Genomic DNA, 27,926 nt, shown 5'->3' on the forward strand with positions numbered 1-27,926 from the left:
GTGCACCAGCAAGGATAAGGTCTCGACCACTTGAGCATGTTTCTGCTAGGTCACCGAATAGCATCGAACACATTTCGAAATGGCCCGCGGGAAGTCGGTCTCACCAGCGCACGAGTTACAGCCCCTGGAATTCTCCAGCCGCGACTGTGCCGTCGCTGGCGGTCATGTCTGGCCGGCTGTACCACCAGTCTAACTCTCCTTGCAAGCCAGCATGTTCTCACTCCATGATGGAACCAGTAGACAAGGCACGACGGCAAGAAATCCGCGAAAATTGATGGAACCTCGCTTGCGAAGTACTCGAGGATCTGATTGAACTACGTAGACTATCTCTTCCCGAACTCTGGCTGTGCACAGAGCTTATACCAGAACCACCTCACACGCGGCGCGGAGAGTAGCTCGACGTCGGGTCAGCGTATCAAGAGCCTGAGCAAGTTTTCCCCTTCGTTTCGGTTTGGTGTGCTACGGGCATCACTCTTCCTACCGACTACCGATCTCGCCTCTCGGATCTGCACCAAAGCCTCCCAAGCTCTCTGTAGACCCGCCCGTCCTCACCGCTGTCTCTCGGATCTGCTCGATGGTCAGCATCTTGGGTCTTTCGATACCCTTTCTTTGATCTTTGGACGTTTGGAAGCCAAATCTTACGAACCCAATTAAGTCGGTTAGACTCCTCCCATCGGTCCTCGGAAGCCTGGATCGCCTGAAGCGTCGATCCTTGTACTTGGATCGTGCCGTGTCGTATCTGCGCACTTTTATGCCTACTCATTCTGTTGAGACTGTTCCAGATTTTGGTGCCCTGGACTCGAATCCACTCTTCAGCCTCTAGAAAGGCAACCAAGCAGACCTTACACATACTGTCTGTTGTCGCAACCCAATATCTCCTGAGCGCCTGAAGAACCACTTGTCTTGGCTGGTACAGACACACCAGACGTCGAAGAAGCACTCATTGTCACTTGATGGTTTCTTTCGTGTTCATAAAGCAGCAGGCCTGATCAATCCTCCACCTGCCAATCGCGGCCTTCTTTCGCTTCGGAGACAGTCAAGATGGATATGTCAGGAATGAGTATGAGCATGAGCGGGATGGGGATGGGTACTGGCATGTTCCAGACCGAGAACATGGGCCTCGCACAAGCGTACTGGTATCTCATCGCAGGTGTACTGGGTCTGTTCGTAGCAGTGCGCGCTGGCAGCTTCTTGCAGAGACGGACGAGGTCAGTAAAAACCTCACATTCGAATCAACGATCGAACTAACCCCCAGAAGGCTGCAAAGGTGCTCTTCATCCTCAGTTCAGTTCCCTACGAAGCCATCGGGCCCAATATCACAAGCCTGGGCGACCGCAACTGCTATTGGCCGTGAGGCCAGCTATTCTCAGATTTATGTGCCCACTCGATATCTTTCCTGGATGACGCCACCGCCCATGGGCCGGGTCTTGGTTCTTCTAGTTTACTGGGCCGTGGTTGTGTATATGGCAACAGCTGGGGCTATCGTCAAGGACGCCTACTTTTGGGAACGGATTGGATTTCGCAACGCTTGGGTAACCGTCACTCAAATTCCTTTCCTCTATCTACTGGCCTCTAAAAGCAGTATCCTGGGCGTTATTGCTGGAAGCAGCTACGAGAGGCTCAACTGGCTGCACCGATGGGTTGCTCGCACCATGTTTGTCACTGCGACTATACATGGCTTCCACTTCTGGTCCGAGTATCAGCAGGCGGGGATCGTGACCTACATGATCCAAATGATGCCTATGATCAAATACGGCTTTGCGGCGTGGGGTCTGTTGCTATGGGCAAACGTCTCGGGCTTGTCGCCGCTTCGCCATTTGAACTACGAATTGTTCATTGCGCAGCATATGCTGACGTGGATCCTTTTTCTATACGTCATCTACGTCCATATACCGGCCTATGCGCAGTACAACGTGTGGTTCGCGATTGCTGCTCTGTGCTTCGACCGCTTCTATCGGACTGTCCTGCTTGTGTGGCAGAATGTTAAATTTCGGCCTAACAGGTCTCAATGCAAAGGCGGGCAACGAATTGGCCATCAGGCACAGCTTCGCGCTGTGGGCGAGGACATTACTGTGGTCACCATCAAAGACGTTCACTTTTCTTGGCGCGCAGGCCAGCATTTGTATCTGTGGATGCCAAAGATTGGAATCTCGGATCACCACCCATACACCATTGCCTCCGCGCACACGCTTCCAGGCACATGTATTTGCAACAGCGTACAGCTCGTTGTGCGGAAGCACAAGGGTTTCTCGCGAAGACTTCACAATCACGCAAAGAAGATGCAAGCTTCAGGGACCAAGGAGAGTTTGACAGCCTTCGTGACCGGCCCATACGGTCTGCCGCCCCGTTGGGACATATACGAGACCCTCGTCCTCATCTCAGCATCAACCGGTGCGAGCTTTACTCTTCCAATTCTGGAGAGCGTTCTACTCTCCAACGAAAAGTCACTCTGCACGCGGCGTATAGACTTTCTACTTGCATCCAAGAAAGGTGACGAAATCGACTATTACATTCAACGGCTGCACGAGATGATCGATAAGGCAACGGAAGTGGGCATCGAGTTGAGAGTACACATCCACGTAACGCGGGGACCGCCGGTTCCAACCTTGGTGAATAGGACTGGTACCGGTGACACTATGGCAGGTGCGATCTCTTCATCGTCAGCAGTCCCCTCGCCGTCAAACCGCGGGAGCCTCAAGTCGGAAATGGGATCCGTGGACATCGAGAAACGCGCTGCTCAAGGCGGCAGGCCCAGCAGCACGGCGAGCAGCGACTCCCACGTTCACCAGTCGTCCTCGAGGCCAAACATCGAGGCTTTCATCAGAGACCCTGTCGAGGCCACGGGAGGGGAGACGTCGGTGGTGGTGTGTGGAGGGAAATCCCTGGTTGCTAGGGCGAGGAATTGTGTTGCGAGCCTGAGTGACGAGCGTGCTGTGCACAAGGGCACCGGAGCGCAGGGCATCCATCTTCACGTTGAAGAATATTGTTTCTGAGCGTAATATGCAAATGTTTCATACACGCTTTGCAATGTATATAATTAGAATGATTAATGATCGAGTAATCAATACGTCCTTATGCTTCTCCAGTGGTTTTATCACTCACATTGTGTTAGTTGTGTGATATTTAATAGTATTATATCCTCCTTCGTTCTGTCCCGCCAAGCATGCATGTCCCACCTTTAGTATATTCTGTCAAAAAGAATTTTTGCTCACCTTGACCATTCGTCGGGGTGTGTGTTTCTTCACACGTGGAGTGAGATACTTCCTCTCAGGCATCTTCTACCTGCCATGTCTGAACCAAGCAAGAAAGGTTTCATGATGTTATCCATCATTGTTGAATTGGATGTCATTTCAGTATGTTCTGCGGGCGGTTTATATTACGTTATGCTCAACTGCAGATCATTCTATTTGGATTTCAAACACAAGTGACGCGTTGAGTCGTGGACTCCTTGAGCGGAAGGATCAAGTGCAAAGTTACAGTATGTCTTTATAGGTCACTCTGCCACAGTGGCCACGGATTGAGTTGAACCTCGGCTGATAAGCCTCGCTGTCAAGTGTAATGTTCTCTGCGAAGAAAGGGGGTCCGAAGACACAATAAACAGCATGGTGGCTGTGCGGGGTGACAGTATTAGCCAGGAATACGATTCTGTTCACTTTTGCAACAATTTTCTGTAACCATACCCAAACCACCCTGAGTGTCTGGTTGCCACGAGAGCTCCTCTAGAGCCAGTGCACTTTCGATAGCTATGTTAGGAAACTGATCGAAGGAAGAACCGGTAGGCCGCTTGCATTGTTTCGTGTTGGAGAGGTTTGGAGGATCTGCAACTGGCGAAGCCCAAGGCAAGTTCTGGACAGGGTTAGGGTAGTATCGATACCGATAAGCATTGGTTTGCTGGAAGCTTGCGGACAAAATTTGGGCAGGGTTGAGTCACGATCCAAAGGAGGCCCAATTCGGTGGACTAATAGACTGCAGGAGTGATTCATATTATTGGCCATATAAGAAGAGGGCATGAACGTCTTTCGTCCCTTGCTTCGAAGTTCTAGCATCGCTCACAGCTCCCTGCGCATTGCCACTTCACCACGGGCGACATCGACTTCCAGTCTGTTGCGACTCAAGGACCCCTCCTTCCGCACAATCAACCCCACCTCAGCCTCAATTCCTCCTCGTTTGTTTGCAACTACGTCTGCGAAAAGTTCAGACAGTAACATCCGCCCTGCGTCTACCAGCCGTAGCAGCCATCCACTCTTCCAGAGCGGTAGACTAACAATGGCGACCGGTATCAACGAGCTCGTCAAGCTCACCTCCGACCTCTCCCTCGACAACATCCGAGACAAGTACCCAACGTGCTACCCTGAGACAAACCCCATCGATGTTTACCGGGCGCACTTGACGAATGTGCTGGAGAAGATCACAGGCGTTGAGCCAAAAATTATTTACAATGCGGTTCAATGGACCCAGGGCCTGGACAAGGGCGACCTGATCGTCGCCGCGCCCGCCCTTCGGGTCAAGGGCAAGAAGCCAGATGAGCTCGCGAAGGAGTGGGCAGAAAAGGTCAGCCCGCCTGCTCATTCTCTGAGGCATCTTGACGAGATACTGATATCAGACCGCAAACAGTTCCCCGAAGACGACCCCCTGGTTGACAAGCCATCGGTGACAGGATACTTCATGTCCTTCTACTTCAAGGCCCTGCCTCTCGCTAAGGCTGTCGTGCCAATGATCCGTTCACTCGGGAAGGACTATGGCAAGAACCCAGCCCAGGGGCTGCGAGACCCCAAGAACCCTAAAGACCGAAAGCGCATCATTGTCGAATTCTCCTCCCCCAACATCGCGAAGCCATTCCATGCTGGTCACCTACGGAGTACAATCATCGGAGGTTTCATAGCGAACCTGTACGAAGGCGCGGGGTGGGATGTGACCCGTATCAACTATCTTGGTGACTGGGGCAAACAGTACGGAATGCTGGCTCTGGGTTTTGAGCGATATGGTGATGAGGACGCATTGAACAAGGACCCCATCAACCACCTGTTCAACATATACGTCAGGATTAACCAGGAGATCAAGGAGGAGGAAGACAAGATCAAGGAGCTGAAGGCGGCAGGCAAAGAGGACGAGGCGACTGAGCTGCAGAAGAGCAGCTCGGACGAGCAGGCGCGTCAATACTTCAAGAAGATGGTAGAGGGAGACGAGGCGGCGCTGGCACAATGGCGACGGTTCCGAGACCTGAGTATTACACGGTACCAGAAGACTTATGCCCGGCTCAACATCCACTACGACAGCTATTCAGGCGAGAGTCAGGTATCTGAGGCGGCCATGGAGGAAGCTGCGAAGAGGCTTGAGGAAATGGGCATATCAACTGAGTCGGAAGGCGCCAAAATTGTCGATTTCGCGAAGCTAATCCCAGGCAAGGAGGGAAAACGCCTCGAGCGCCCCATCATTCGAAAGAGGGACGGCACGGCGTTGTATTTGACTCGGGACATCAGTGAGCTGCTCGGCCGACATGAAAAGTACAAGTTTGACCAGATGATCTACGTTGCTGCCTCGCAACAAGATCTGCACTTCAAACAGCTTTTCAAGATCACGGAACTGAGCGGCCACAAGGACATCGCTGATAAGTGCCAACACATTAACTTTGGTATGGTCCTGGGAATGAGCACCCGAAAGGGAACGGTCAAGTTCCTGGACGACATCCTCCGGGACGTTGGCGACAAGATGCATGAGGTCATGAGGAAGAATGAAGACAAGTACTCTCAGGTTCAGAACCCTGAGGCTACAGCTGATACCCTTGGTATTAGCAGTGTGATGATCCAGGACATGACTGGAAAGAGGTAGGGCATGGAAGTCTTTGCGATCTCCAGGCTGTTGTGCTAACATCAATCACAGGATCAACAACTACACCTTCAACATGGAAACCATGACATCGTTTGAAGGTGACACTGGTCCTTATCTCCAATACGCCCATGCTCGTCTTTGCTCAATTGAGCGCAAGGCCGCGATCCCTGTCGAGGAGCTCGAGAAGGCGGATTTCTCACTACTGACAGAGGCGCATGCCATCAACTTGATCAGGGTATTGAGTCAATGGCCAGATGTGGTCCAGAACACGCTCAAGACGTTGGAGCCAACGACAGTTGTGGTCTACCTTTTCAAGCTGACGCACGTGATCAGCTCCTCTTACGACCATCTCAAGATCGTGGGGAGCGAGCCGGAATTACAGAACGCTCGTATGGCTCTGTATGATGCCGCACGACATGTCGTTGCCAACGGCATGCGTCTGCTGGGTCTTACCCCTGTGGAGCGGATGTGACCGACTGCATGATCTTATGCAGGGGAGGATGGCTCGGAAAAGTTTTGTGTATACGGTAGATTCCCCCTGATTCTTCGGCTCCGAGGACATGGCATTGTCCTGTACAGAGGACCAAATCAACTCTGGACTTCGGATCGTCAAAGTCCTGTCCCGCCCATCTGATTTGTTGCCGACGCTTTGTACTGCAGTGACATCGGTGGCGCCCCCGAACAGACCCTTTTTCTCGTTTTCTCGTCCGTTGTTGGGGAATAACCGGCGCTAAACGTGACCAAGACCGGCGCTTTGGGAATCCCAAGGCCGTGTAGCACCGAAAGTTGCCCACGTCGGTCCGCGTCTCCCTCGTGAACGCTGTTTCATTAGACTGTTCCTGCATTCTCAGCTCGTGCTGTTGTTTCACCGCCAACAAGCGCCAAAGCCGCACCGAAAGATGTCCTACCTCCGTCTTTCGACGTCGTCCTACGGGTCACGAGCATGAAACTTTAGCGCAAGTATGACAGCTTGTGGGAATGACTTGATTATTGTTATTGACGATTTCACGGTGGAATGTACTCTAGATCTTGGGAGGTGATCCTGCAAGCCGCTATCCTACATTTCAATACCTCACAGAAAACTTACATGTTATTTTTGTCCTGCACTAATGTCTGGGCCTTGCTAGAGCAGCGACAATCTTCCACGTTTATCATCTGCAGTCTCGGACGAGCCACAGCAGTGCTGTTGATCCTCGCATGTGACTGAAAATGAGGCTCAACACTATGTGCTATATGAAAGGCCTGTCGTCCCTTTATCGAACCTCAACTGCCATTAATTTCGAATACGAAGTTGCAAAGTATGGCTGACATCCAATACATTTGACTTCTCGGATTTCACATTGCTTCCAACCTTGGAGCCAAGACCGTTCATCCGAACAAGCGGAAGCGGCTCAAGTGTCTGTTCGCTTGCACCATGACGTGGAGTTGTTTGGCGCCGAGCAAACCACGGCTGCTAACTCAGCACAGGCCGCGCTCTATATCTGCCCCTTCCCGTCGCCAGAGGAACGAGGATGGCAATGACTGTGCGAATAAAGAATCGATGCCGCTGATTGCTTATCACAAGGCCTTCCGCTGAAGGAGTATGGCTGGTGTGAGCAATCTTGTCATGCAACAACAGGACAACTTGTAAACACAATGTGCGACCGCCAGTGAGTGTAAGGGGGTGGGAAAGGGGGTGGGAAAGGGGGTTCGAAAATGATATCACGCTAAGCTTTGCTCAGGAAAACATCAAAGCAGATCGTTGTTTCTGCCCCAAACAGTCGCTCACAATGTACTCGATGGTATAGGCTAAGTGCCTGCGCCGTGCTGATAGGATGCTGGGACTCATCCAACGTCAGTGCCTATCGGCGTGTTTTGCCCCGGTCACAATGTTGTCCCCGAGGCTTGGACCCGTCGTTCAAGTAACATGCTGATCCATATTCAGGGGCTAGTGTGCCAGCCATGCTTGGGCTGAGCGGTGACTATCTCGTCTCAAGCTCGGCGGACGTCCATGGCGGGCCCGGAGCCCTTGAGAAAGCCGACGCCATCAAGAACAGACAAGTCTATGGCTGAGGTTCTGAACAGCTGGTATTAGTAGCTCTCGTTTTCCATCAAGGCCCGCCACCCTTACTGAAATTCTTTTGAATCCTATGAGATAATCCTTTGCGGTTTTGTATTCAGTCCGCCACCAGCGGCCAGTACTCTACATTCAAGATGTTAGCGCCACCACTGCTATTCCTAGCTCTTGCTGTCGTTCTTGCTGTCATTCAAGCCGTATACACGAGAGCCAAGAGAAAGAAGCTTCCCGAGGGAGTTCGCCGTCTCCCCGGGCCAAAAGGTATACCCAACAATCAGCTTCACCATATGTAATTATGAGTGATATAGCGGGCTGATGTTCTTCGTACCAGGTCTGCCCTTCATTGGTCGGGTCCATGATGTCCCTCCAGAGGCAACATGGCTCAAATTTTATGAGTGGTCCAAGACATACGGGCCTATCTACGAAATGGAAATCTTTGGCACTTCCCACGTCTGGATCTCAGATGAGAAGATAGCTCACGACCTTCTTTCCAAGCGCAATGCGGTTTACTCTGATCGTCCAGTTATTCCCAACCTGCCGGATAACCGCACAAGCGGTGACTATCTCGCGCTGCTGGGGAGGACAGATACGTGGAAGCGCCAGCGCAAACTCTGCCATCACCTCATGACTATCAGTGAGAAGTCGTCTCTCCATGGGTACCCCACACAGGAGCGAGATAGGTTCCTGTATCTCATGTCCCAAGACAGTGATAACTACATCGAGTGGATCGAACAGTTTACCAGCCGGACTGTCTCCCGTCTTGGCTGGGGAAGCCCACACCCTGCCAAGATTCTGCGCAAGACGACATTTGGGCTTCTCGAGACCATTTCCCCCTCCGGCGCCCTGCCGAACGTCATCAGCTGGCTGGCTCATGTTCCTGCATTTATGAGTCCATGGAAGAGAAAGGAGCGCGCAAGGCACGAGCTGGAAGAGCGGCTATTTAAGATGAATGTCGGTTTCGTGGAGAAGGGAAGGCTGACTGGAGACGCCAAACCGAGCTTCATAAGGACGTTCTTGGATGACCAAGAGAGGAACACCAAGGGGCTAGATGAGAAAGACTGGATGACATCCACAGCTTCCGACAAGGGCGAGGCAATGTACACGGTCGGCTTGATGGCTATTGCCGGTGCGCTTACAATCGGCAGCCCTGTCCAGAGCTACTTGCTCGCCATGTGTCATTATCCGGACTGGCAGGCGAAGTTGCAACAGGAGATTGACTCGGTTTGTGAGGGGCGGTGTCCCCAGTGGGAGGATCGGGAGAAGCTCCCTCTTCTCAGAGCTGTGGTGAAGGAAGTACTCCGTTGGCGGCCACCTGTCCCGACTGGGATCCCGCATGCTACCGAGAAAGACGACGTGTACAACGGATACTTCATCCCAGCTGGGGCAACGATCCATGCACTAGAATGGTAAGCAACAGTCTTCCAACCGCATAAATAACCCGAATCTTGAGGTCTGACATTCTCTCTACGTAGGGGAATCACTCGTGATGAAAGTCTTTACCCAGAGCCAGAGGCTTTTAACCCAGGTCGCTGGCTCTCGAAGGAATATCCGACCTATCGCGAACCGCTCACCCAGCACCCAAACCTTAATGGCTACTCTCAGTTCGGCTTCGGCCGCCGCACTTGCCAGGGCGTGCCCATTGTGGAACAGGATCTCTTCCTGACCATGGGTGGCATGGCGTGGGCCTTCGACATCCGGAAACGGCGCGATCCCAAGACTGGCGAGGAGATGCCTGTACACTGGAACAGCTTCACCCCGCTGCTGATCGCGAAGCCTGTCAAGTTCCCGTTTGAGGCTGTTCCGCGGGGAGGGGAGGCCAAGGTGAAGACGCTGAGGGCAATGTGGGAGGCGGCCAAGGAGGAGGATGAGGAGCTCGTGCTGAACAAGGATGGCAGCCTGGAGCATGTGACCAAGAAGTCTGAACAAGGGCTTCGCAAGCATTGCGAGGAATTGGGAGAGATGGATGACCGGAGTGACAGCGATCATGATGTTCTGATCAACGTGCGCGAGTCTTCCTCGGAGTCGGGTGATGCATCGAGTTGATTTTGAGCAATGGTTGTACTATACACCCTCGATGCAGACGCTCTGGCCTATTTATTTGGAGGAACAGGAGGAGTAGGGGATAGAATGTTAATGTTAAGGATAATTCTCACAAGTGTAGTGCGGAACTATTGGCCTCGTTTTGGCGAAGATGTGTTGATATCTCTTCAAGAAGTGAGAATAGCCTCATTTCCTCTTTTTGAGCAGTTGATCAATGACACTGAGAGAGATCAGTTGGAAAAATGAGCATCAATGCAAGCTTCTGCAACCAGTGCAGGTTGAAAATCATGAGACCTCGGTTGTTCATCCGCCCGTGCTGGAAATACATTTCTTGTGGCCAGGCCACATTCTCGCAACAAACGCGTCTAGAAATATCATCGTTGAAAATTCTCGAACCTCAGCCCGAGCCTTTTAGCTTGGACTTAGCCATCAATTAGATGTTATTGAAGGTCTCGCGCAGACATACAAGTCCAAATTGAACAGCTATAGAGATAGCAAGACGAAGACCACATAGTCTACAATGCTAGAATAAAGTACAAAGAGAATCCGTAAACCATGTTACCGCAAATTTTTGTTGGGAACCAGTCAATTTTGAGCCATGCCACGTGTAAATGCGGAGACCAGAAGGATCACGTATAGCTTTCATCTGTTTGGTTACACTCCTAGTATGCGACAGGCATGCGCAAATCACCTGTAGTGTGCAGTCTTGACGGACCCCTCAGTTCGTCAGCAAAGTGCTGATATCTTCCTCTTGAGGCTTTAAATCACGGCCCCGTCTTTTGCACCTTCCGACACTTGTCAAAAGATTAGAGATATTGAACAAGCCAGTCAAACAACGTGCAGCTGCATGCGCCGATGGCTGTCCCCAGATTCAAGCTCAAGGTTGCGGCTGCCCATGTAGCTCCTGTTTTCATGGACAAGGTCGCAACCACAGCGAAAGTGGTAGATCTTATCCGGGACGCTGGAGCACAGGGCATCGAGTTACTCGCCTTCCCGGAGACCTTCATTCCTGGCTACCCAGTATGAGTCCCAACCTGGACCTCTCCCCTTCGCTGAAGCTGAATTTCTGGCCAGTATTTTGTCGAGGCATACCCTCCACTGTCTCAAGCCTCGGCGATTGCTCAATACGCAGAGCAAAGCGTGGTTTGTGATAGCTCCGACCAATCCATCCGCGCCATCCAAGATGCATGCCGTGAAGCTGGTGTCACCGTGAGTCTGGGCGTGTCGGAACGCACGAGCGGCGGCTATACGCTCTTCAACTCGCAGGTGCACATCGACGCCTCTGGTAGCATCCTTGGAGTCCACCGTAAGCTACAGCCCACTTATGCGGAGCGGTATGTATGGGCCCAAGGTGATGGGTCTACGTTGCGTGTCTGGCCAGCCAACGTAACCGAAGGCCGGGGGAGCTACAACCTCGGGGGATTGTGCTGCTGGGAAAACACCCTCAACGGTGCGAGACAGGCTCTAATCGAGCAGAATCAGCATGTTCATGTCGGGGCGTGGCCCTCGCTGTCGACGATGAAAGGATTTGAAAGCGTTGCCGATGCTCAAATCGAGGCGCTGATGAAGGCGCATGCACTGACGGCGCAGGTGTTTGTGTTGACAGCATCAAATCCCGTGGACGACACTTGCCTCGATTGGATGGAGAAGAATCTTGGCAAGCAGGATCTTGTAAAGAAAGGGGGTGGTTGGACTGCTGTGATTCATCCGTTCTGCTCATACCTGTCTGGTCCACATACTGGCGACGAAGAACGCATGCTGATTGCAGAGCTGGACTTGCATGACATTGGGCAAGTGAAAGTTTGGATTGACGGGAACGGTCATTATAAGCGACCCGAGGTTCTAGAGATGAAAGTGAACAAGCAACAGTTGTGGCCTTTGCCTGCAGACGATTAGGACGCGGGCACACATGACATGGAAAATATTTGTTCAAGCTCTGCGTCTGACTTTTCTACTATTCAATCCGATAGAGTAAGTGGTCTACCCCTGTTTCTGGAGTAGAACATGTTGCCTCCACCTCGCTCAGTAAGGATAATTAGCAGGAAATCATGTCTAGTCTTGGGTGCGTTTCAAAGTCTGCAAACGAAGTCTATACAAATATTGAATAAGAAAGTGACCGATCTGAGCGCTATTCTAAACCTTTAGAAGTGTCCGAAGTTCATGAAGCCTTACCATTTCCTGCCAATTCCGCCAAAGCCGTGTCCCAAACTTTGCCGATATTATTTTTGTAGATCCAACTCATGTCACCACCCTCTTTGATAACCTTTATCTTGACTCTCTCTTCCTCCGTCAGCCCGGCCGTTGTGACCTCCAGCTCCCTCAACTTCTCAGCCCTCTTCGCCGCTTGACCCCCAAGGTATTCATACATGCGGGAGTAGTACGGCACGCGTATCCTATCAAACAACACTGAAGCCTTGAAGAGGTCATTTCCGTAGTGCTTCAGGGCCTGCGCGAGGACCCATCCATCCTCCATAGCAAAACCCGCCCCTGAGCCAAACGCGCCTGAGAGGGCGTGTGACGAGTCACCCACCAGCACGATCTTCCCGCCCCAGGCCACAAGCGAAGCCAGCTCCGGCCCGGCGAACGCGGCGAACTCCCTCCAGGCGCCGTCGGGGATCTTCGCCAAGGCCGTCTGGATCTCCGGCAGGTATTCCTTAAAGTGGCTCTCGACGTGCTCATTCGTCACCGGCACACCCCAGACGACCTTGCTAGCGCTGTGGATGGCCGGGTCCTGGTATTCGCGCGAGGCGATCTCGCCCAGGCCCTCGCCGACGGGGGAGAAGTAAACATGAGAGGCGGGCAAGTGCCACCAGCCCGTGATCCCGAAGCGGGGGTCCTGGTCCGTGAGGTCCTTCAACGGTATCAGTGCACGCCAGATGGTTGTGCCTGTGAATGCGATCTTGTAGTCTGGCCATGCGCCGTCTCGGACGATCTGTTTGTCTTCATATTAGTCGCGAGTTGAGGGTGGGTCTTGTGGGCTCATAGGAGAGCCTTGGCCGAGAGTGTTGACATACCGAACGTATCCCATCGGCACCAACGACCAAGTCGGCCACCTCAGTTGTGCCATCCGCGAAATGCAGCTCAACGCCCTTCTCACCCAGGTCCACGATCTTGTCGAGCTTCTTCGACAGACGGATCACCCCGGACGGCACGTGTGCCAGTAAAGCAGACTGCAGCTTGGTCCTCTGCGTCCGGATAGTCGGCCTGGATTTCCAGTCCCCAGTCGGCCACTCCTGATCCACAGGCCGTTCCATCCGGTACAGCTCTTCCCCTGAGCGGCCGTTCCTGAAGATCAAATCGATATCAGCTCAGTCCAACTGGTGATTTGAAAGCCAGATTCTAGGCTATAGGTACCCGGGCCATAAAGAAGAAGAAAAAAAGGGCAACGCTCACATATTTAGTACCACATCGCTCGGGTGCCCGCTCACAAGCGAGTCTGCGACGCCCAGCAGCTCAAGAACATTCCACGAATTAGCCCCGATATTGATTCCGGCGCCAACCTCACGGAGGATACTGTCCTTCTCGTAGATATGGACTTCAACGTTCGGGGTCTTTGAGAGCGCGATGGCCGTGGCCAGGCCGCCGGGCCCGCCTCCGACCACCGCGACTCTCAGCGGCTTAGGGGAAGACCTTTCTGACGTGTTGTTTGCCGTCATTGTGGACTTTGTCTTGTTTGATTGCGCTCTAGAATTTCGTTTGGTCGGATGTACTTGCTAACAGTCTGGCGTCTGCTGGTTTGCCTCAGTCACATACAGGTAGCCAAGATTTATCTAAACCTAGGCGGGAGCAATTTGGACATTAATCGACTAATCACAGACATAACCTAGCATTATAGAAAAGGGCCAAGACAGTATGTAACAATCAAATGCGATGTCGGATTTAACGCGCCAGGAGCGCAGTGTAGATTCTCCAACTTGTGTCGTCAACAAGTCGGCTGATGGCGTGCTTAGCTATCGAGCACCTCAAGCTGCAACAGGATGAGCATTCCACACATTGCGTTGAAAATCGGACCATCTGGAAGATAAGCGTTGGTAATGAATTTCTCAGCGTCTGGTAATACGTTCAATACACTTCTTCCCGGGGGACTCCGACCCGCAGGCCACAGGATAGTGTGATCCTGGAAACCCTGCTGAATTAATTTCTCTCAAAACTCCAAACTCAAAACAGTATCCCAAGCGTGTACATATACAAATCTGCCGGCCAAGATCATCAAGAACGTTGCTTGCGGAACTAGAACAAAGGAGAGAACAGAATGCTAGCACACCCCAAGAGGGCCAAATCTCTCTGGCCAGCAAGCGCGCGCTTGTAGGAGCCTGAGGTGTGTCGTGACGAATATGGGGTATAATCAAACGAGAGTCTGCCCTTCTGGCACGAGTGACGATGTCCTCGAGCTCATACGAATTTTTCCCTTCTCACTCCACCGTACAATTGTTGCCGCTTGTCAGTCTCTGGCCATGCAATGCAGTACGGACTGCCGGTCCTCCACCCTCCACCCTCCACCCAGTAACCCGCATCATTACTGTCGTATCGTCGTTCTTGTGTCAAGACTATCCGGTGCCTGAGCCCGGAATCCCATTGTAACAGTCCTGATGCCATCAGTATTGTTGTGAGAAGACTTTAGTGACATCTTACGCCACATCTACAACTCGTCCTTCACATGCTGTGTAGCTTTTCTCACCTCCTCACCTGCCTCCGTAGCTACACTCGCAACTGTCTCTGAGGCAACACTGGCGAAACTATTTAGCGAGTTGGCAGCTCCAGAATAAGCCACGGCGAGACGCGAGTAGACACTCTCGCTGAAAGTCGGCTCCTTGCCCACGAGCAGCTCTGAGACAATGCTGCTGACCAGAACATACTGCTTGGAGGCTTCTTCTGAAGCAGAAGCTGCGTATGTCCCTGCTGCGCTAGTGACTGCATCCGCGTTGCCACCAACTGCCTCTGTCGCAGAGGCGACGTAATCGCCTGCGGCACTATAGAGGCCTTCGTACCAGGGGGTAGGAGTAGCCGCTCCGTAAATCTGAACACTGACTTGGTCCAAGACCACGTTCCAACTTTCTTGAGCGAATGTACCAGCGGCCTCGGCTGCCTGAGCAACATTCTCGTAGCCAGCAGCGATATTATCGTAGCCAGCCGCTGCAGCCGAGCTCACATTCTCGCCAACAACAGATGCTGCCGCCGAAGCATTTTCCCCAACGACGGACGCTGCCGCCGAAACATTCTCCTGAGCGACTGAAGCAGCCGAGGCAGCGGATTCGCTAGCGACTGAGGCAACAGATGAGATAGTACCTGCCAGATCTGTCGGCGTGGGCGTTGCAGTCATAGAGCTAAAGGCACTCGACGCGGCGGCCAGGAACTCAGAATATCGAGCTTGTGCGACTCCAAGCCCCGCATAATAGTTGTATTGCGCATTTTGCAAAAGCTTCTCAGCATTTTGGCCCGCGGCGGCGGTGACTGCAGATAGTGACTCTCCAGCAACAGAGGCCACAGATGAGACTGTTCCAGAGATGTCGGTTGGTGTGGGAGTTGCAGCACCGATGGCAATTTTAGCGCTCTCGTACTGTGCTTCGGCCCAAGCCCTGCCGTCGTTTAGTCTTTGGGCTGCGATTGACTCAACGTGAGCCCAATCAACAAGGGTAGGAATAGTTGGGAGGGCACTCGTGGTCGTAGTGGCGAAAAGACCATGCTGGGCCGCGCCAAGTGCAGCATCTAACTGCGAGCTGGCAGCAGCAACAGCACTACTGTAGGCGGCAGTGACGGAGGTAAGGAGTTGCTCATGCGCAGGTTTGGGAGTCCCAGATACCTTGGCAGAGACCAGTGACAACGCCTGAGAATAACGTTCGGCAGCCCCGGCCAGAGCAGCGGAGTAGGCTGAGCTAGCCGCCGAGGAAATTGTAGCTGGGATATCAGATTGCATCGCAGAGATCACACTGCTGGCAGCTTCGAAGCTGTCGTCGTCCTCCAGTATCGGTTGACGGCTGGGCACCGACTGAGCTGCAGCCCCCAAGAACGCAGATTTGACAGTAGCAGTAGCTGACGACGCCTCGGGTTCTTCAACAGCTGACACATCAGCTTCGACGGGCTCGGCAACCTCGTCAACCAGCACATGGACAGTACCAGGTTCATCGGGCTGAGCGGCTTCAGTGGCCTCGGTGGTGTTACCAACAAAGACTGGAGTTTCCTCCAAAATGGCGCTTGAGGCCTCGACTTCAGGTGCCTCGTCTTCGGAACTCGGAAGGACCGACGTTGATGCCTCCTCAACAATGCTTTCAGCCGATTCAGAAGCTACACTCGCGACAGACTCGACTCCTTCAGCTGCATCGGATGCGCTGTGTTGGAGACGACTAGCGGCCGCTTCGTCCTCAGTGCCGACTGGATCCTCCACAGCACTCTCAGCTTCAGATGCAGCCGCCGCTTTTTCTGCTTCTTCGGCGGCGAGCCGTGTGACTTCGGAGTCGAACTCTTTGGAATCGTCCAAGGCAATGATCTTCCAGCCTGCCACCTGCTTCAGGCTTGCAAGCTCTTTGGCAGCGGATTGAGCCAGTTCCATAGCCTCGCCTTCAATAGCTAGCCCTTCGTTCTGAGCAGACTCCAGTCCGGGGTGGGAAGTGATCAGGTTCTTGAGTTCAGACTGCCATTCGTCGAAGCGCTCTTTGAGGAGGTGGTACTTGGCCCAGTCCTTGTAGGTGACACCGTCCATCCAAGCCCACTTCATACCAATCTTCTGCAGCGCCAGGTCGCGGATGCTGTCGAGAATCTTGAAATGATCTTCGGCGAACTTGGTGACGCTGATCTCTATCTCCCTCTCGTAATTGGCTCTCCAGTTGCGGATGTCCTGCGACTTTTCTTTGATTTCCAGCCCAGCCTTCCGCACGGCCGCGGTAACCTTCTCCTGGGCAGCCTCAGGTGATCCGGAATTGCTCTTGACCTCGCTGACAATGTCCTGGATGCCGCTCTTCAACGTTGCCAACTCTGTGTCGACAGTCTCTTTCAGCTGCTGGACCAAAGACTTGCCCATAGTATTGGCCTGTCTATCTACCATGCGTTTGGCTATCTCCTCGATCCGATCGTCGATTTCAGCGGCTCCTTCATCTGCGGCTTTGGCGTACTTCTCCTGCCACGCCTTCAAATCCTCTGCAACAGTCTCGCGTGCGATTCGGCGGACTTCGCTTTCATTCGGAGCGACATCGGGGGCAGGAACCTGCTCGGCGCCCAACTTGGTCTTCGCGGTCTCAGCAGTCTCAGCGGTCTCAGCTGCGGCTTCTTGGGAGCTAGGTGGTGCGACATCGGAAGAACTTGGCTCGATGGAAGAGGTTGTAGCGTCGCTAGAGACGGGGGTAGCAGAGGCAGACGACGCAACTGATGTTGGCTTTGTCAAAGTGGAGGCTGCCTTTGCCGCAGTACTATTGCCATAATTTAGTTTCCTGGCCACTTCAGCGCTGTTTTGGTACGACATACCTGGAAAGAGCATCGGTAGCCTTCTGGGTGTTGTTACCATTGTAACGCCCAAGTCGCTGGCCAATCTTCAACAGCTGAGGCTCGACATTTTCCGTGTAGAGGGAGCGCAGCTGGGGCCAGACCGTCCCATCCAAGAAGACTTGGGTCTTGTTCCAAGCCCAAACAGTCGAGGGAATCGCAGTCTCAGTAGTAAATGTCGAAGCGGCAGTGTAGCCCTGCTGCGCGTAGGGCTGCACAAATATGTAACTTGGTAGAAGATAGTCGTGGTACGTCTGCAGAGCATTCGTCCTAGCAACCTCGTAGTACGGTGCGACGGCCGAGGTCACCTGATTTACATGAGGAGCGAGGGTCTGATCGTATTTTACCTGGGCGAGAGCCTGGTACTTGGCCAACTCTGGCTGCAGGTTCTTTTCCCATTTCTCCTTGCCGAACGCCTGGGCCTGTGCGACACGAGGGGCTCCGTGCTTGGTGGCATAAGCCCAGGAGGGCGTCAGGACTCTCTGGTCGACTGTCTCGTAGTACGGCCTCGCGAGCTCAACATAAGGAGCAGCGTAGGTATTGTAGTAAGGCTCGACATGCGGAGAGACGGCGTGCTTGAGTTGAAAATATGGTTTGCAGATCCGGGGCGCGGCATCAGTACATTCTTCGAGCGTGGCAGGGCATCGGAAGAGAACGCTCAGGATGGAGTACCAGGTAAATAACCTGCCATGGCCACTCAGTCAGCATATTATTTGATCAGGAGTGGGAAATGATGGACGGGAAGGGCTGGAACTCTGGAGGGGTAAGGCGCACCGAGCAAGCACGCTGAAGAACCACGAGAGACGTCCAGGACGTGGTTTCGGTGTTGACCTCCTCTGGGGTGTCGCGGTGTGGCTGTTGATAGAAGAGCTGAAGCCATTCATGCCATTCACGCCGTTGAGGCCGTTCTTTGTTTTGGCGTAGCCGTTGACAGAGCCATTTACGTGCTCCATGGCGGCGAGGCTGCAGTGAGCAGCAGACCAAGGACGGAGAGCACGCGAGACGAGGCCGGCCTATCAGTCAAGGGACACGCGCTACCAAGCGGCCGAGTCAGGCTGTGTTTTTTCCGAGCCCGGTCTTATGGGTAGCAAGTCTCAGAGAGATGTGCTACGTTGGGAAATCAGTCAGTTGTGCATAAGTCCGGGGCCGTGGCTGAGGGACGACGTGTCCAAGGGCAGCGTACAGCTATCAGTGTCCTGTGCTGGGGAGGAGAGAGATGCGAGACAAAGATGTGAGGAGGCCGAGTCGATCTTGCGATAGACCGGACGATGGAGGTTTTGCTGGTTGGCAAATGGCAAGGTGCAGGGGCCTTTTGCAGCAAAACAAGCTTGCTGCAGCAGGGGGAGCTCGAACGTCAGTGGCGCCTCGACAGTGGGCGAGTGGGACTCACCTCCGCTTGTGTCTTAAGTCTTAAGGTAGCGCACGGTAGCAGCAGGTGGGTACCTACCTACCTAGACCATCCAACAGCAGGCACGGATCACGCAGAGAGCCGCACACCGTCCGAGCCAGGTGCAAGATGCAAGGTGCCAGATGAGCAGCAACGAGATGAGGACCAGACGATAGGAGGGCCCAGGCAGAGAGGTCGGTTTTCACGACAGGTTACAGAAAGACGAAACTAAACGCTCGGGAGGGGCAGAAGGTTGTTGTTATACTGCCTTCTCTGCTTCGTTCCTAGAGCGATACTGTTGCACCTCGGTGATGGTGTGCCAAGCCACATGTCCAAGATTTCCCAGACGACTTTCCTCTAGCGCAATAGGTAGTCTGTCAGTCCATCATGTCCATCATCCCAGGCAAGTCTAGTATGGGTGTTGTTCTGGCCCAGGTGGTACCTAGTGTGAGTAGACACCTGGTAGGCGGCAGCCGGGACTGGAGGGCTGGAACCGTCCACCGTCCAGTAACAACCTTGGAGCAGACAGGCCATCAACCCGGGATAGGCAATGCAACAAGACGTCATCAACCTCTACAGATAGGACTACAGTATACTGGAATGTTTGCTCTTTTCCCCTTTCATTTGCGGTCCTCTGTTTGCGGTCTATCAAGGAGTGCAAGGAGTGCAAGGAGTGCTGGGGCTGCAGGACTAAGAGATAAAGCGTCATCAATATGGCATCAAAGACGGGGTGGAAAGCGAACAACAGAGCAGCACCTATCTATCTGGACTTGTCTACCCATTTTCTGGTAATTCAGACATAGACAGGCAGGCATCGAGAAGGGGTTGCGATTTGCGAGTACCAACTCCCTCAGCCCTACCATGTTGAGCACGATACCTTTCCCGTCGCGTGCGACCTCCTCATCGTCTAGTCTACCACCTTCTCTAGGTACCCAAAATACATTGCCTAGGCATGTACGAGAGTAGTATGGCAGTTGTGCCCCATGTGATTGCCCTCTTCTCCAAATTTGATGACTGGGCCGCTGTTCCCATCAGCACAATCGCTATCGATAAGCCCTCGCTAGTAGCATCAGCATCGGGTTTTGATCATCCAGGCGGGATCCTGCCGCTCCTTCCAGATAATCCAGATCCCTGCTCCTCTCCTTCCGTGCCCGTCTGTGCCTTCCACGGAATCCGTGCTGCACTGTACATAGCCCACCAGCCTTTCGAGGTCAGTTGGTTGATCACTCACTCTTTCTTTCAATCAATCCATCGCCTGCGAAGCGACTTTTTGCCATCCGCCTGCATAGGCAAGCCTCCTACGCCTCTGCAAGAACGTTGACGCCCTTAACCTCCCCCCCTCCTCCGCCCACCCAACAAATCATAGAGGGCCCGCTTGACTCTGCTTGATTCCTGCAGCGACCCTTACGTTTCCTATCGACGTCAGACGTTTTGTCGCGACTCCTCCTTAGCCACACCTTTGGCACCTTCGACACCTCGACACGCCTCTACAAACCTGATCCGCCCGTGGATTTGTCCCAGTGCTGGCAATTGCAGGTCACCGGGCAAGGTGTTCGGCTTTCAAACAAGACGATCCTCACAAAACAATAACCGAGACTTCCTATGAACCTACCGTAGCCAGCTCCGCTCCCGAGGGGCAATGCCCCAAGCCAACCATCATACAACATGGATCAAGACCACACATTCGAGCCCTTGCAGGCCGAACCAAGGCGCCGTCGGGCTTCAACAATCGACGCAGAGCCCGATACCATACTGAGGCGCATGCCCTCCGGACACACCTCTGCGCAAGATGCCACTTCACAGGCCGAACCCGACACCTGTCGAATATGCAGGGGCGAGGCTACTCCAGATGAGCCTCTGTTCTACCCTTGCAAATGCAGTGGCAGCATCAAATACGTTCACCAGGACTGCCTGATGGAATGGCTTTCCCATTCCCAGAAGAAGCACTGCGAGCTGTGCAAAACGCCCTTCCGCTTCACCAAGCTCTACGCCCCGAACATGCCAAAGACCGTCCCCTTCTACGTCTTCATAAGTCACATCACCAAATATCTGTTCCGCAACATGCTGGTATGGGCTCGAGGCGGCTTGGTCTTGATGGTGTGGTTGGTGTGGCTGCCCTACCTCATGAGGAGAGTCTGGTCTGCTTTGTTCTGGCTCAGCGACGAGGGCCTGGCGCCGGTGTTTGGGAGACCCGAGGTTGTCAATGTTCTGGGCGAGAGTGTTGGGTCAACGGCTGGTGCGGCTACGTGCCCTTCAAGTCCTCTGCATGCGGCAACGACCACCGCGGCCTCGCTACAGGGCCTCTTGAGCCAAATCCCTCGAAGCAGTACTGCTATGACAACAACGTCTCTTTACGGGATTAACATCACGTCCGACAACCCTTTGTCCAACATCCTCCTCAATATGTTTTTGGGGACCTTCTACATCGGAGGCACGGCGTCACGCAGCAACACATCAGCTAACGTGCAGAGTATCGCCCCCGCGGCCGTCACACACCAGCCCACCCTACTGAGCGAGGTCAGGTTCTTACAGAAGATCTCCTCGTCCTCACCGGCACTGGGTGGGTTTGCAATTGATATTCTAGAGGGACAAATCATTACCGTATTGGTGATCATATGTTTCATCCTGATTATTTTGGTCCGGGACTACGTTGTTCAACAACAGCCGGATATAAATATGCGAGCTGCGTTTGCTGCCGCAGAGAATGCAGCGCCCCAAGAAAACGTCGCACCAGCCGCAGCTATGCCTGACCCTGCGGAAGGTTTACGGCCAGAGGATATAGACAGGCTTCGCGGTCCCGAAGCACAAGATATCGGGTTCAACGGCCCACTTAATGGCAACGAGGGACATGGCGAGCACCACTGGGCTGACCTTGATGAATTCTCTGACGGAACTGCTGCAGCTGACGGTCAGCCGGTCGCAAGAGATGCAACAGGTGCCTCTGATGGACCCTCTGACGAACCTTCGCAACAGAATTTACGAGCGCCAACAACGCCAGGAACTTCTGCCAATGCACGAGAGGGACATTCGACCGAGGCTGGTAGAAGCACAGTGGACGAATACGTGAGGATTCATCGCGCGGCTGCGGGAGACCCAGAGACGATCATCAGGATTATTCGCCAAGAGAACCTTGAGGATAGGCTTGCGTACTTTGTTCAACTTACCCAGTCTCAGATGAACCGAAAACGACCCGACCTGCACACCGAAGAAGAGGAATCGTCAAGTCAAATGGCAGAGTGGGGATCAGAGTCGGACTGGCCTTGGCCAGATGATGCACAAGAGCAAGAACGTCATTCTGGCAAGGGCAAGGCGCCACAGACCAACGGAACACCGGATGCAAGAGTCGAGCAGAGCCACACGTCCAGGCCAAGGTCTGCCACAGATGGACCGCAAAGAGTTGGAGGCATTCACCCCTTGGGCAATAACAATTGGTCATGGCCAGATGCTTCCCTGGAGTCTCCACGTGCAGATCCTCGTCAATCACCCACATTAGGGATGCCGGCTACCTCTCAGAGAGTACTTGCCGACGAAGCTGGCTCCGCCTCGCAGCCTTGGGCCTTCGCGACGCCTCCATCAAGCACCTTGGCGGAGAGTGCGCCGTCAAGCTCCCAAGGGCAGACGCCGGGTTCGTCTGAGATCGATGACATTCTCGAGAACGAGCTGAATCCTGATCACGTCGACACGTTGAATCCCGAAATGGAGACTGGTCGACCTCTGGACTGGGATGCCGGCTCAGACTTCCATGCGCCTCTTGAAGTGCAACCAAACGAGAATGCTGAAGACATTGGAGATCAAGCTCAGGAACCGCCTCAAGCCGATGGGCTCGCACGGCGCCTCGCGGATTTCATGTGGCGTGACGTCGAAGCCATTCCCGCACACGAGCTTCCGCCTTTGCCAGATGCTGCTGATGAGTTCTTTGATCACGATCAAGATGCCGCCGCTGCAATCGCACAGGATCCCCTGCCAGAACTGCAAGACCAAGACCAAGACCAGGAAGTGGCAGCAGCAGCTGCCGCCGCTGGAATAGATGCCGAAGCTGAGGCCATAGAAGACGCTGAAGATCTAGAGGGAATCCTCGAACTTCTTGGCATGCGCGGCCCAATTGCTGGCTTATTCCAGAATGCCTTATTCTGTGCTTTCCTGGTCTCCATTACGCTCTTTCTTGGTGTTTTCTTGCCATACAACCTGGGACGTCTTGCCATCTGGTTGGTTGCCAATCCTGCTCGGCCTGTTCGAATCCTCTTCAGTCTTTCCAAATTAGTACAGGACACGGCGTTACTTTTGATGGGATTCGCGTCTACGCTCCTTTTTGGTGCGGTAGATGCGCTCTTCACCCTCATCCAACCAAGTGCAGCGCGACCGGAAATGATCAGCCAGTCGATGCAAGGGTCGTGGAATATGACCGAAAATGCTTTCCAGAGGCTACTCGATAGCATGTGGACAGACCTTCCCTTCATATCGGCCGATGAAGTCCGCAATTTCTCAACAGTTAGCCATGTCGCTTTGTTTACGTTGAAGGGCCAGGTGGCTCTCTTATTCGCCACGCTCGGGAGATCGGCGATGTTCCTCTTTGGAGGTGACTATTCAACCAAAATAGTGGAAATCTGCCACTGGATCACGTCCGCCACAATTACAATATGGCATGGTCTGCATGGTCTACCTAGCTTTCTGTTGAATCCAGGTTCATGGGTCATCGACCTTGGAACCTCCGAAAGCGCGACGCCTTTGAAGGCCGAACTTGCATCTTGGAGTGCCATGGACAGAGTTTGGGCCATTCTGGGCGGGTACGTCGCTTTGTCCTTCTCTGCGGCACTCTATCTTGGTCGGGGCGGACCCATCTCTCCAGGTCGAGTTGGCCAGGAGTGGGAAGCAACTTTGATAGACGCGTTGAACCAAGCAAGTGGCGTCATGAAGGTGATTCTCATTATTGGCATTGAGATGCTGGTCTTTCCGCTGTATTGCGGGCTTTTGCTGGACATTGGGCTGCTGCCGTTGTTCGAGAACACGACTATCATGTCCCGCGTGATGTTCACCATCAACTATCCTCTCACCTCCATTTTCGTGCATTGGTTTGTCGGCACAGGATACATGTTCCATTTCGCTCTGTTCGTATCCATGTGTCGCAAGATAATGCGCAAGGGGGTACTGTGTAAGCTCTCCCGACATTTACAAACCCCCTTCCTCTTCTTTCTTGAATCATTACTCACCTTGTGAACTGCAGACTTCATTCGCGATCCTGATGACGCTGAATTCCACCCCGTACGCGATGTTCTGGAGCGAAACGTCACCACACAATTGCGGAAGATCCTGTTTTCTGCTTTCGTATACGGCGCTCTAGTCATCGTTTGCCTAGGAGGTGTTGTATGGGCTCTGTCATACGGGTTCCAGAACGTGCTTCCCATTCACTACTCATCCAATGAGCCTGTGCTGGAATTTCCGATCGACTTGTTGTTCTACAACTTCTTGATGCCTCTTGCCGTCAAATTCTTCAAGCCAAGTGACGGGCTCCATGCCATGTATACCTGGTGGTTCCGCAAATTGGCCCGTGGCTTGCGGCTCACATGGTTCTTATTTGGCGAGAGGAAGCTTGATGAAGAAGGCACAATTCAAGTACAGCCACCGCCAGAAGGACAGGCTTTGCCGCTGTGGAACAGAGTCTTTTTGGAGGTTGATGACAAGAAGGTCGTTCCGAAGACCTGGAAAGGCACCTTTGACGGGGGAAAGGCGAAACCCGCTCTACCGCTGAGCACTCAGGAGCTGGAAGACTCGAACGCAAGGAAGGCTGCTCTAGTGCGCACCCACCAGCTCATTCCTGATGGACGTTTCGTTCGTGCTCCAGCCTCAGATCAAGTGAAGATACCCAAAGGGCAGAGAGTCTTTTTGGATGTGACGGAGGGTAATCAAAGACAAGATCGCATAGAGCAGCCAGGAGTCGATCTTTACTCAACACCACAGTACCAGTTTGTGTACGTTCCGCCAAACTTCCGGCTTCGCATCTTCCTGTTCATTCTCTTCATTTGGTTATTCGCCGCTGCGACAGGCCTGGGATTTACGATTATTCCCTTGATATTCGGGCGCTGGATGTTTCGGTCACTCATACCTGACCGCATCCGTACGAACGACATCTACGCCTTCAGCATTGGCATTTATATCCTCGGCTCTGCTGCTTACTTTTTGTTCCACCTGAAAGACATCTATAAAAAGGCCAAAAAGCGGTTAGCCAGCACGACATCACGCATCCTTCATCGCGAAACCCTCCGCCGCGCTGCACTTGGTGTGACTCGTGCAGCTAAGCTTGTATATGCATACTTCTTCCTGCTGGTGGTCTTCCCACTCATGGTTGCTAGCCTGATGGAGTTGTACATCTTAATTCCCTTGGACACATACATGTACGGGACTGTCGTTTCCAAAGACGCAGCTCCAGACGCCACTCTTCTCGACGTTCAAAACCCCCGTCACACAGTGCGCGTGATGCAGTCCTGGACCATCGGTGTGATCTACCTCAAACTCGCTGCTCGGTATGTAGTCTCCTGGCACCGTGAGAGTCGCGTTGCAGCTGCCACCCGCGCTGTCCTGAGACGTGGCTGGCTCGAGCCCGACATCAAAGTACTCACGCGCGCATTCGTCGTACCGGGCCTGTCTGTTTGGGCCATAGCAGTGTGTGGGCCCCCACTGCTGGCGAGAGCGTGCATCGCGTACGGCATATCTGCTGGCATAGAACCTGGCAACGACGCAGCTGTGGTTCTTGTCCATCGGTTCTGCTTTTTCGCCGCGCTGGTCAGCGCCATTGGCGTGGCGATGTTGCGGAGCATGCTGGGTGTGTTCCGTTCCTGGAGGGTGAGGATTCGGGATGAGGCCTACCTTATTGGGGAGAGGCTGCATAACTTTGGCTTGGGACAAGCCGGGCATGATCCACAGAGAGAGAGGCGGAGGACAAGAGTTGGGTTTGACTGAGTAGACAAACCTGAAGATGATCTCATGGTGGAAGTCACCATGGAGAATTGGCAGACGGGGCTTCGCGTATCTTAGCTGTCTGCGCAGTATCGCTTGAGCGCAGACAAATCGAGTCAAAGGCTCCTTCATCAAGTACGAAGGAGCATTGTTACCGTGCCCGAGAAGCTCGAATCAGTAGAATTAGAGCAGCACAGGTAGGCACTGCAATGAGGCTGGAGGTGCACTAAGGAAAGAAAAGAGACAAAATTGAAGCAACAGCGATCTAAATACCCATAACCTCCCATCCCATCAGAACTCCCGGTCCCGCAATGTACCTGAGTGCGTGATCTTTAGCAGCTCTCTGGACCAAGACACCGCTGTGTGTGAATCAGTATCTGATTGTCCGGTCCATGTCCGCTTGCTCTTACTGTGCCATCTCACCAGGAGCTGCAGCTCAAAGCAACAAGGTGCCTTTACAGCTGCCATTCTCCTACGCCACATACCTTAATACGATGATTTCATCATCAATCAGTTCTCCCTTGATTATTCAACGGAGATGTCGTCAACAGCAGTGGCGCAATGGTGAGCAAGCCACTCACGTGTCCACAGTGGCTGCAAGCCAAGATTTGTCCAAGCATAGGCACGGGAAAGAAGCAACGTGCCCTGGCACGACTCCATCGGCAGCAAAAATGACACGTCTTTTCGCCCCTCGGATGGAACAGATCGCCGTCGTCTATCTCTTGGTTTCCGAGGTGGATTCTACCGACTGTGATCAATCAGCTGCCATGTTCCAACCACCGCGTCTCAACATGTTATCGTGCAACCGAACGGGTATGGAACTGTCTGGCTTCTAAACGTTCCCTGCACGAAGCCTTCCATTTTCCATCAAGAAACTCCCGAGAGAAGCCGAGTAGCCCCTTTTCAGACAGAGGTGGAACTTCAATAACCCGCCGCACCATTCCTGGCGCCGGTAACACTCTAGTGGTATCTAATTATACATCTTCCCGGAACATCACGGATGAGATTGCTATTACTCCGTAGTTCATGTTCGCGTTAACAGAAGTGTCTTAGAATGGATTTGGCCGTCACTCTTGACCGCTGCCCGGCGCGTGATCTCTGGTTCTGTCTACTGGATCAGGAGATCAGGACGCTATGAAGCAGTGTCTGCATCCTCGTCTTACTTCTCATCTTCATCGCAATCACCCGTTACTTGAATTTGCTCGTCTCAAAGTGTAGTTCGTTAAAGCTCTACGGCACCATGAGTTTTGCGTCCTTGAGGCATGAGCTGTCACTCCTTCGCATTGGCTCGACGTCGTGGTAAATTGAACGGTGTCTATTCATGTCTCTGCCTAGAACTACTTTTATCCCTCATCGCAGCCAAGTCTTCTCCTTATTGGGTACTTACCAAATACCTCACAACTCTTGATGCAGGTTTTTTTTTGTAACAATCGCTCGGTGATGCTTACGCAGATGCTTCCCAGCCACCAGGTTCCGCGCTGCATTCGAGTATCAATACAAATAGCTATTTCTGGAGCAAAACTAATTCTGGTACAACCGAACTCTTGGTCGAAATCGTCGATTGAGACTGCACGCCCGCATTTGGAGAATATCTAATTGAATCGTCTATTTTCGCGTAACCGCCCACTGGATATTCTTCCAGTATATTTTGTCTTTGTAGCTGCATCCACAATGTATGTATTTAGAGCTCGGTATCTGAGGATTGTCTTGTGGTTTCAACCCTTGTATTTGATGTACTTGAAACACACTCACTGCTCGGCTATCATTGAAACAGTTGCACAACCAGTCCCCTAATACTTGGCGATTTGAGTCAAGCGCCTTGGAATGGGTCAAGCTTCAAAGTGGGAATTTGGCAATTGCCAATTGGTAAGTAAGCATTTCTCCTGTGACGGTCAAGACTTTCAATTGTAACGTCAACCACACAAAGACTGGACTCCGCGCGCAGAAGGTCCCGCACACTAATTTAGATCTTTGTATACTTACCAATAAATCCAGTGTCGCGAATTAGTGGATTGATCGCGTTCTTGTCACCGAGATTATATGAAAAATTGGGAAGTTCACGCCATCGATTCGCCGAATATGTGTCATTCTAAATTTTCCATTTTATGCCGCCAGCGACTCTAGGGGCGGACCAGGGCCTATTGTATGAGAGGCATTGCATTGCCTTCATTTCGGCTCCTGTCCCGGAAT

At 53.0% G+C, this 27,926-nt stretch overlaps 8 protein-coding genes across 8 annotated transcripts; 5 read left to right on the forward strand and 3 right to left on the reverse strand.

The window, feature by feature from the left end:
* Positions 1-477: 477 nt before the first annotated feature.
* J7T55_009141 (uncharacterized protein) lies at positions 478-944 on the reverse strand (the record flags this gene model as incomplete). The annotated part of the gene is made up of 3 exons (XM_053142076.1): positions 478-567; positions 647-755; positions 853-944. 3 exons carry the CDS (start codon positions 942-944, stop codon positions 478-480), a joined length of 291 nt encoding a protein of 96 aa, XP_052994982.1.
* A 97-nt stretch (positions 945-1,041) lies between these two features.
* On the forward strand, positions 1,042-2,993 carry J7T55_009142 (uncharacterized protein; the record flags this gene model as incomplete). The annotated part of the gene is made up of 2 exons (XM_053142077.1): positions 1,042-1,208; positions 1,259-2,993. 2 exons carry the CDS (start codon positions 1,042-1,044, stop codon positions 2,991-2,993), a joined length of 1,902 nt encoding a protein of 633 aa, XP_052994983.1.
* A 1,015-nt stretch (positions 2,994-4,008) lies between these two features.
* Positions 4,009-6,301, forward strand: J7T55_009143 (rginyl-trna synthetase; the record flags this gene model as incomplete). The annotated part of the gene is made up of 2 exons (XM_053142078.1): positions 4,009-5,825; positions 5,881-6,301. 2 exons carry the CDS (start codon positions 4,009-4,011, stop codon positions 6,299-6,301), a joined length of 2,238 nt encoding a protein of 745 aa, XP_052994984.1.
* A 1,721-nt stretch (positions 6,302-8,022) lies between these two features.
* J7T55_009144 (uncharacterized protein) lies at positions 8,023-9,928 on the forward strand (the record flags this gene model as incomplete). Its single annotated transcript, XM_053142079.1, has 3 exons — positions 8,023-8,146; positions 8,217-9,291; positions 9,358-9,928. 3 exons carry the CDS (start codon positions 8,023-8,025, stop codon positions 9,926-9,928), a joined length of 1,770 nt encoding a protein of 589 aa, XP_052994985.1.
* An 852-nt stretch (positions 9,929-10,780) lies between these two features.
* J7T55_009145 (uncharacterized protein) lies at positions 10,781-11,821 on the forward strand (the record flags this gene model as incomplete). Its single annotated transcript, XM_053142080.1, has 2 exons — positions 10,781-10,945; positions 11,000-11,821. 2 exons carry the CDS (start codon positions 10,781-10,783, stop codon positions 11,819-11,821), a joined length of 987 nt encoding a protein of 328 aa, XP_052994986.1.
* Positions 11,822-12,083: 262 nt separating this feature from the next.
* J7T55_009146 (uncharacterized protein) lies at positions 12,084-13,581 on the reverse strand (the record flags this gene model as incomplete). The annotated part of the gene is made up of 3 exons (XM_053142081.1): positions 12,084-12,857; positions 12,940-13,210; positions 13,319-13,581. 3 exons carry the CDS (start codon positions 13,579-13,581, stop codon positions 12,084-12,086), a joined length of 1,308 nt encoding a protein of 435 aa, XP_052994987.1.
* A 983-nt stretch (positions 13,582-14,564) lies between these two features.
* J7T55_009147 (uncharacterized protein) lies at positions 14,565-18,351 on the reverse strand (the record flags this gene model as incomplete). Its single annotated transcript, XM_053142082.1, has 3 exons — positions 14,565-17,325; positions 17,381-18,082; positions 18,173-18,351. The coding sequence occupies 3 exons, from the start codon at positions 18,349-18,351 to the stop codon at positions 14,565-14,567; spliced, it is 3,642 nt and encodes a 1,213-aa protein (XP_052994988.1).
* Positions 18,352-20,450: 2,099 nt separating this feature from the next.
* J7T55_009148 (uncharacterized protein) lies at positions 20,451-25,739 on the forward strand (the record flags this gene model as incomplete). Its single annotated transcript, XM_053142083.1, has 2 exons — positions 20,451-23,934; positions 24,007-25,739. The coding sequence occupies 2 exons, from the start codon at positions 20,451-20,453 to the stop codon at positions 25,737-25,739; spliced, it is 5,217 nt and encodes a 1,738-aa protein (XP_052994989.1).
* Positions 25,740-27,926: the final 2,187 nt, after the last annotated feature.

Source organism: Diaporthe amygdali (genome assembly GCF_026229845.1).
Source record: "Diaporthe amygdali strain CAA958 chromosome Unknown NODE_10_length_1141467_cov_65_626103, whole genome shotgun sequence".
In the NCBI taxonomy this organism is placed as follows: Eukaryota; Fungi; Ascomycota; class Sordariomycetes; order Diaporthales; family Diaporthaceae; genus Diaporthe; species Diaporthe amygdali.